The 9,685-nt window shown below is 40.4% G+C and overlaps 1 protein-coding gene across 1 annotated transcript; it reads right to left on the minus strand.

Moving 5' to 3' along the window:
* Window positions 1–1,517: 1,517 nt before the first annotated feature.
* Window positions 1,518–5,047, minus strand: LOC106527174 (toll-like receptor 1). Its single transcript, XM_014021975.1, has 2 exons — window positions 4,519–5,047; window positions 1,518–4,380 (listed from the first exon to the last, which is right to left on the minus strand). Exons 1-2 carry the CDS (start codon window positions 4,530–4,532, stop codon window positions 1,911–1,913), a joined length of 2,484 nt encoding a protein of 827 aa, XP_013877429.1. The 5' UTR covers window positions 4,533–5,047; the 3' UTR covers window positions 1,518–1,910.
* Between the last annotated feature and the right edge of the window lie 4,638 nt (window positions 5,048–9,685).

Here is a 9,685-nt window from a genome sequence, read left to right on the forward strand (position 1 = left end):
TGTATGTATGAATAGCAAAAAAAATTGTAAAACTGGTACCAAAATATTCTGGTTACTTATTCTAGTACAGCTTTATTGTACTATTATGACTTCATTCAGTTAATAAAAAAAATCTCATTGTCTGGCTGTGTCGTGAATAAATACTAAATAATAAATGTTGGGAACATTAATGCAACAAAAAGTTTTGTCGCTGAACAATATACACCATTTTTAGAATTAACACTGTTTGATAACATTGTATTAAACATTTGGGGAAATAGTTTAAAGTTTATAAACCTGTGAAAAGAATAAATATGTCTTAAAATTGTCAAGCCCAATTACAACAGGATTTAAAATCAATAAATCTATGTGAGTAATAGTTTTAAAACCAGAAATTAGCCCTTCTCTTTTCTCAGTTTGTTGTAGATCTAATATAGAAACAGCAGGTGGAGACATTTAGCTAAAATAAATGACTCAAAACACAAAGAACTAAAGATACTGTGATTTAATTTAAAAAGACATCTGATTGCTATCTATTCAGACTCAGACATTTTTAAAGATACAGTTTTAGCAGAAATAAATGTAAAACTTTGTAACAACACACTGAGGGTTCATACAGTAGCAGGATGTACATTAACTCTTAAAAACATCAGGGATCAAATTTGTCATATAGCAAAAAAAGACTTACTGAAAAGATAACAATTATTATTATGATGAACTCATTTGAAAACTAATGCTGACATAATGTTTCTCACATGAACATTCACATCTCTAAGAGGGTGAATACTTTTTTATGGACACTGCACATTTGAACTACCGTATTTATTCATGTATAATACAATCTCATGTATAATACGACCCCCCTTTTTTGAGCTTAAAAAGCATAAAAATTTTAATCCTCAAACTACCTGCAATTTCATACAGACTTCAAAAGTTTTCAGCCTTTGCAGTCTTTATACATATCAGTAAAATGATCATTGGATGGTTCATTTTATTTCAACAACATATGTACTAAAAGGTATTTTGACAACAAATATATACAGTATCAGCTGTAGCAGCATCTGGCATTTTACACACAGTCCACCAGGAGGCGCCAACACAAAAGTCAGAGACTTCACATGAGGTTTGGACCATATTCTGGGGGAAAAGCAGATTACTTCCTACTCGCGAGCGCCCCCTCTGGTGGGGAAAATTTTTTCAGGGATACAAACTTTTTCAGAACACCGGTAGACGGCAGCCATTACAGACGAACATGTGTTWGTTGTTGTTCCAGGAGCGGCTCGGTCACACGCTAATGTCATTAGTTCGTTATCATTACTAAGGTGCAGGAGTGCCCCCCCCCCCCCCACACACACACACACCCCCCCTTCACATCATGTCGCCTGCCTGGTTCTGTTATTATCTCGCTCTGAAGCACGGAGGAGTGTCAGAGGTGAGCTCGTTTCAACTGCTTTTTACAACGCGGTCTCATTTCCGGACTCAGGCATTTTGCAGATATTTCAGTTAAAATACATAAGTAAAAATATTTATCTGAGTATAGTACTACCCCGCAACTTTATGGATGATTTTATGGATTAAATATTACGTATCATACTTGAACAAATACGGTAATTACCCTTTGAAGTCAACCTAGTTAAAGATGGCGGCCACAGCCAACTGAACTGACAAACATGTCTACAAGTCCATTAATTTTACAGAAATTGTGCTAAAATTGTATAAATAGTAGCTGAGACTGTGACATCTTGTGAAATTGCATGAAACTGTGTAACATGTTTTAAGGTTTGACTAAAACAGCTACAACTCTACAAAAGCTACAAAATTTCAATGAAACATGATCTTAGATTAAACTTTGGCATGAAGAGTAGTGGGATATGTGTCTTCTGCTGACCTTTTAATTTTTAAAGAAACCAAACTTGCTGCAGGACTTGTAATTACACTTGGTCGGTAACAAGAGGAAGAGTATCTGAAATGGCTTGAGCCACTTCCTTCAGAACAACTGATTTATCTGCCATCTTCAGCATAGCTTTAAGATTTGCCCAAAAGAACTTCTGCTTCCGTTCATCACTTGGCCACTCGAGGTACGTCTGCTGCCTCAGCAAGCTTCGAAGTTTCAAGAACTTCTTGGGAAGTGAGTCCATTGGAATGGGCTCCAGTAAGATGAAGACCATGGAGTCGCTCTGGACGCTGATGGATCGGTGCTGAGCGAAGAAGAGCTCGTAGTTGCACCATTCACTCTGCACAAAGTGCTTTGACAGTACAAACAGTGTCTTGTAGCTGGACTCCACACAGTTAATGATGTTGTCTATGATCCATTCACCAGGGACAAAATCTCGCTCATGGACACAAAGAGAAAAACCGGCACCTTCGAGGGAGGGTACCAGCTGGCTGTCCACCCAGTCAGAGTCCTGATGACTATACGAGATAAAAGCGTGGTAACAAAATGTTACACTATTTAATTCATTGCAACGTTGCTTGCCTCGCCTTTTCACTCTGATCCAGACCCATAACATCTTTGTGTACCAGATCCCGTCATACTTGTAGAAAAGCAGACTTATAGCAGCAGATACCACAATCACTGTAGGCAAAGCCACTGCAACCTGGAGCCAAGCCTCACATGACAGCTTACTGGTTTTATACTCAGACAGAGACCGGCCTGCAAGGGATGGTGGGGTATTGCAGGTATAATCTAATGGCCAGTCCACCAACAAAGACTTGTTGAACCCAGAAACAAACCAATATGACTCACAGGAACAGGAAAATGGGTTGCTTCCAGCTCTGAGGGTGTTGAGTCTTGGTAGTCCTGCCAGCACCTCCTTGGATATAGACGTGATTGCATTCTGGTCAAAATAAAGACTTTCAAGATTGGGGACATTCAGGTCTTCAGGGAGAACTTGGATGCTGTTGGAACTGAGAATGAGATGTTTCAGCTTTTTGAACTGAGAAAGATCGTCTTGTGTCACTGCTGTTATTCCTGTTTTTGACAAGTTAATCCTCTCAAAGTTAGACGACAGATACTTAAAGACATCGTTGCCCAGGTTATTGCTCTCCAGGCTGAGTTCAGTCAGCTGCTGGGGCCAAGAGCAGCCTCCATCCAAGACGATGGAGTTAAAGCTGAGGTCTAGGCACCGCAATGTCTTCATGTCCTTCATCTTCTGAGATATGAAGGAAAGACTGATGAAACGGTTTTTGCTTAAAGACAGTTGCTTCAGTTTCGGAAAGGCAGACGAGTGTGAACACAGAGGCCACCAGAAACCAGATTCTGATAACAGGTTGTCTGACAGATCTAGGGTCTCCAGGGAAGGCAAGGCAGAAATGACTTTGCAGGGTAAAATGTTCATCCCAGTCCCAGAGAACTTCAGATATGTCAGTTTGGAGATAGCCTCAAAGCTCATGTTAATAGTCGGATACTTGTACTGATAGTGATTTACACCATTGAACGTGATGGAGAACAGATTAATCGTGTGGTTGATGGTGTGAAATTGAAACCCATCTGGTGTGTCTTCATTATAAGTGATGTTCACAAATGAGAGGTCATGAAGTGGGGAGAGCCACACATCCTTTAGGAGAACCTCCAGGAAAGAGCTGTTTATCCAAGTGTTTTCTAATGTGATGTTCTCTATGAGCGTCATTGTTCTCAGGTGTCTGAATGGGTCGCCGCTCACATGGCAGTCATTCGGAAATACAGTGATGAACCTCAGAGACTTCACTTGGGTTTTATTCAAATCCAACAGAAGGTTCTCCAACATTGTGAAGTTCTTACAGAAAGATGCATGAAGGGAAATCTTTTGGAGCATTCTGATTTTTGCAAGAGCACCAGAATCATATTTTCTCCATTGGGTTCCTGCTCCCAAAATCAGATGGTGTAGAGACACATTTGTTAACGGTTCAAAGTCATCATAACTGACCATTGCAGCAGCTGTGCTGCCCAATGACAGCGTCTCCAACTTTGTTAAGTTCTGATAAGACGAAGGTAAACGATAGCTGTTATACAGATTGTTACTCAAGTCCAAAATCTTTAGCTGTTTCAGTGACAGGTCAGGTTTGAATGATAAATCATTGAATGATATGTCAAGGACTTTCAGCACTGGCATGTGGTCAAACACATCAGAGGAAATCTCTCTCAGACCGCAGTGTGTCACCTTCAGAAAACAGAGCTGGGACAATCCCACAAACTGAGTCCCATTCAATCTGCAGATGAAATTGTGAGAAATATCCAAGTACTGAGTTTCATTAGAGATATCTGAGGGGACATCTGTCAGATTTTGATAGGAGAAGTCTTTCAGTCCTCGCCTCGTTGTGACGCACAGTTTAATTCCCAGGCCATCTTGTTTTCCAGCTGTGCAGTCAGTGTTTGACAGGAGGACAATGGCAATGGTCCCAGTTAACAAAGCAACACATCCCCTGAAATACCAAAACAAATCAGAAAAAAATAGTCAAAATAAATGGCTGAACACAATGCTTTATTAAAACAAGAACATTCCTGAAGCAATACAAGAAAAAATGAACTCAGATAAAGAGATAAAAGTGAAAGAAAATTACCTTTCCATAGACATGACTGCAGAAAGTTTTGAGAGTTCAGATCTAAAACTTTGACTCTGAGAATAGATGGTTCTTGTACTGTTCTGAAAAGAGATTTGATATAAAGCTCAAGCTCACTTCCTCTTTTTTCCTCACAGGAATTCCTCTTTTTATTACTCGTCTTCCTGTTACTTAATCATAAATCATTAACAAACATTTAACATCAATGTGAAAAAAAAACACAACAACCCAGCTGACAACAAGAAACACACAAAACGGACAGAACTCATTCAATTTTACACTTAGTTTGGAATGGTGGTTTTGGGAAACATAAGGACCAGAATAAATATGTTTCTACTTTTTAGTTAAAGAAAGAAAAACCCACAAAGGTCACTGAACTAGCTTGAAACTGAAAATATAATAAGGAGATAACATAAAAACAACTAAATCAATCATTGCTTATGAATTTTAGTTAAAGGGACAATATACTGTAATGTAAAATCAACTTTTTTGAGTTTTATATCATGTTATAACATTATACTCTCATAAAAAAAACATGCCCAAAGCCTTGCTTTGACTCATTCATGCATGTTTGAGAAATCCTGCAGCGTTTTTAGGCAGCCATGCTGAGGAGAAACACGACAGGTGGGGACCAGAAATGCCCCTGGGACGTATCTTTAAGCCGAACTTCTTCATGGCGGGGCACACTCCCTCCCCTCTCCCCACACACCCCGCCCATGACTCCTGCAGGCTCTCGGGTGAAAGTGAAACCTAAGTGTCTGCTGAGCTCTCAACATTAGTTCCCACTCAGTGAAGCTCTTTTCAGATTCAAAATACCTTTGAGGAAATGTATTTTTAAATGCCAAGTGAGCTGCATCATAGCCCCCCCCCCCGCACTGAATTGGGCGAGACAGAAGCGGAAGGTGGTTCTCAAAGTGACAGAGGCCAATTTCAAGGTGTTTAGAAGAGGAAGTGATGAGAAGATAAGTTTATTTTCTATTTAAACATAAAAACAAGCATTTTAATAACAGCTAAAGGTGACAGATACTTTGTTATGGTATAGTATTTAAATACATGCCTGAGAAACACATAATATTGGCCCTTTAAATAGAATTATTTTGCAAAAGCAAACTAATAAAACTGGCCTCGATAAAAAGGATGGTAACACCAGAATAAAATACTCACGAGCCTCTGTGCTTCTGGAAAAATGTCCTTTGAACAGATGAGACAAAACTGGAGCTCTCTGTGTATCTGTCTGAAAGTGGTATCATGATGGTTACGACCAAAACTGTCACAAGATTATGAAAACAACCAAGCCCAGACAATCATATGGAAAATCCTGCAGTCACAGGAATAAGAAATCTACCCTCCATTCAGTTCTAGGCTTTTCCATATTAGGGCCTAATCAAAAAAGGATCTGGTCTTTATCAGCTTTTAAAATTGTTCTAGTTTAAACACAAGTGTTCAAAAACCCACAACAGAACCAAAGCCAAAATGGAAAACTGTGCATGTACAATGCTGCTACTATAGCATGTACACAGCAAAAAAGCCAGTGTTAATTTTAACACCAACAAAGTGTCTATATGTGTCCACACTCGCTGGTGTTAAAATAACATATATGAAAGTGTTAAAATTTAACACTCATTTTTTTTTGTTAATTTAACACCAACCTGTGTTTATTATTCAACAATACTGGGTGTCATATTAACATTTCACCAGTGTTAAAAATACAGTTTTAAAAGCAGTGTATTATTATTAACAAAGGAAATGGTGGTGTTTGAAAGGTTAACAGACACCACAAGGTGTCAATACACCATCAAATTGAGTGTAAATTTAACACTCAGAGTTAATGTCAAACTCTTTGGAGTGTTGCATCAACACTTAATGGTAAAGTGTAATGGAGTCACTCTTAACACACCAGGACATACCTCTCACTCATGGTGTCGATTTTGGCCAATAACGTAAACTTAAAGTTGAACAACTTGATCAAACTGAACAAGAAAACTAACCGGAAAAACTAATTTTTACTCTCATGAACTTCTTTAATAGTCATAAACATGCAAAAACATCATTTCTGCAAGATTTCTCAGCAAGGAATGCTGGGTAAATACTGGTCTGTCTGACATGAGGTGGAAGAGGGTGGGGCTTTTCAGAAAACTTCTTTCAACACTGCATGGTGTTATATAACAACACTGTTAAGTGTTGTATAAGACTTAATGTGGGCGGAGCTTATTTAACTCTGTCCAGTGTTGAGACAACACTGAGGAAATCAACCATGTGAATTAACACCAACACTGGGTGTGAGTGTACTCAGAAAGTGTTAAAATAACACTAGGGGGTGTTAAATCAACACCCAAAAGTTTAACACTGACATTTTAACACCTGTTTTTGCTGTGTATGGTTCAGTTTCAGGCAGCTGCTGCTGATCAAACATACTGTATATTAACTAATCATCATCTGRATCATCAGAAAGCAAGATGGCGTCGCGAGTGGCAGCCTCGGCACAGCGCTATCCGGTATTATGTGTGTTTTTGCTAGTTTTGTGTGCTTTATGCAGTTCAAACCCAATTACGCACGCCGGTGATGATGTGAAGCTTCACCATGCGTGGATTCAGAACGGCTCTCCCGGCAATTCATCTAGCAAACCTCCGCTCTCTTCTCAACAAAATAGACGAACTGCTTCTGATCAACAAGTCCGTCAAAGGATTCTCACGCTCGGCGGCTCTCTGCTTCACTGAAACCTGGCTCAGTGAGTCCGTACCGGACAGCGCGCTACATCTGCCTGGCTTCCATCTCCACAGAGCTGACCGCGTAACGGAGCTGTCGGGAAAGGCGCGAGGAGGTGGAACTTGTTTCTATATTAACGAAGGTTGGTGCACAGATGTCTCAGTGCTAAATAAACACTTCAGCTCCAACTTAGAGTCTCTGTTTATTAACTGTAAACCCTTTTGTTCTCCGAGGGAGTTTTCCTCATTCATTCTGGTCGGTGTTTATATCCCACCTCAAGCCTGTGAGTGAAAAACCTGACCGAACAAATAACTGCACTGGAACTAAAACACCCAGACTCCCTCTTCATCATACTTGGTGACTTCAGCAAAGATAAACTTAGCCACGAGCTTCCGAAATACAGTATAAACAACATGTTAATGTCCCACCAGGAATCACAACACACTGGATCACTGCTACACTGTCTTGAACGATGCCTATCAATCGCTCTGTGCCTCACGCAGCCCTGGGTCACTCTGACCACTGTCTGGTTCATCTTATTCCAACCTACGGGCAGAAACTGAAAACTGTAAAGCCCGTAGTGAGAACAGTGAAAAAGTGGACCAGAGAAGCAAAGCAAGATCTTCAGGACTGTTTTGACTGCACTGACTGGAGTGTTTTTGAAGCCGCTACAGACAATCTGGATGATTGGACTGACACCGTCACATCCTACATTAGTTTTTGTGAAGATCTGTGTGTTCAAACAAAAACCTACCGCTCATTCAGTAAGCCATGGTTCACAAACAAGCTCAGTCAGCATCGTCAGGCTAAAGCTGAGGCCTACAGGAGAGGGGATAGAGCACTGTACAAAAAGTCAAGGAACACATGGACCAGGGAAATCAGAGTGGCTAAAAAAATGCTATTCTGAAAAGCTGAAAAGTTAGCTCTCAGCCAACGACACTGGTTCAGTGTTTAGAGGCTTTCAGCACATCACAAACTACAGAAGACCATCCCCCGCTGCCAAGGCTAACAAAGCCCTCGCTGACGACCTGAACAGCTTCTATTGTAGGTTTGAGAAGAACTCATTCACACCTATCCACAACCCCACAGCTCATCAACAAGACAGTGAGGACCCTCTATCTCTCCCTCCCCCCACCACTCAAGCTGCATACCAGATATGCGAAGATGATGTGAGCAGATTGATCAAGAAAGCTCCAGGACCAGACGGTGTCTCACCTTCCTGCCTTCAGACCTGCGCTGAACAAGTGGCTCCAATCTTCACAAATATATTGAGCAGATCACTGGAGCTGTGTGAAGTTCCTTCCTGCTTCAAATGTTCCACCATCATTCCAGTCCCCAAGAAACCCTCCATCACAGGTCTGAATGACTACAGGTCCGTCGCCTTAACGTCTGTGGTCATGAAGTCCTCTGAACGGCTGGTCCTGACCCATCTGAAGGACATCACTGGTCATCTGCTAGACCCCCTGCAGTTTGCCTACCGGGCAAATAGGTCAGTGGATGATGCAGTCAACATGGGACTGCCTTTCATCCTGCAACATCTTGATCACCCGGGGACTTATTTATTTCACATTTGGTACACGTAGTACTTGTCAGTATTTGTAAGAGGATGTGTTTAAACAGTTTCTATGCTGAAGGTAGAGCTTCGTTGATTGTTGTTGTTAGCATGGTGTTAGCGTTAGCATGATGATAATAGGAAAGAAAAAACAGCTTCGTGTTTCCTGTTCAGTCGAAGTTTATTTAGAACGGCTTGAAAAGAACAAAAGCCTAACTGGTGTTAATGGTGAGTTTAAAAAGCTTTCTCTGACTATATTTTGTTTTGTTTATTAAGACCTTGTTGGCTACATTTTTAAAGCTTTGTCAGAACTACACGGACATTGATTTTAATTAGAATCACCATAAATCAAAGTTAAACTGTGTTTAACTAAGTTAATCTGTTTTTAACTACTACAAAACTACTTCCTTCAGATTTCAGTGACCAATGTGTGTAGAAAAATGTTTGTTGTCTGATTAATGAGACTGCTGGCTGTGACTGTGTGATATTATAACTGCGTTTAATTTACTTTTATTCAACGTGGACCTGAATCTGTTTGTGGACCCACTGAGGACCTGTCTCCAGACCTTTGTATCAGAGGACTAAGACCATCAGGCTCCATCAGCACTACAACCAGTGGAAGCCAGTTCCACCCCACATCAGGTCAAATACTTGTATTAGCAGTAATATTATAAACTCAATATAAATAAAGCTAATATAATTCATTAAATAAAGTTAAAATAAATCAGTTTTGTTAACCTGTTGATTTTCTGTGATTCAGATAAGTGCAGTTGATGCAGCGAGCAGCATTCAGCCCATCCATGGACCCAGGACAGATGTCCTCTACATCCACACTTGGCAGGCAGGTGGATGAGGAGGTGATGGAGTTCCTGACCGTCTGAAGAACTGAACCAGCAGCAGGATGAGGAG

This window comes from Austrofundulus limnaeus, unplaced genomic scaffold, assembly GCF_001266775.1.
Source record: "Austrofundulus limnaeus strain Quisiro unplaced genomic scaffold, Austrofundulus_limnaeus-1.0 Scaffold313, whole genome shotgun sequence".
NCBI classification, from domain to species: Eukaryota; Metazoa; Chordata; class Actinopteri; order Cyprinodontiformes; family Rivulidae; genus Austrofundulus; species Austrofundulus limnaeus.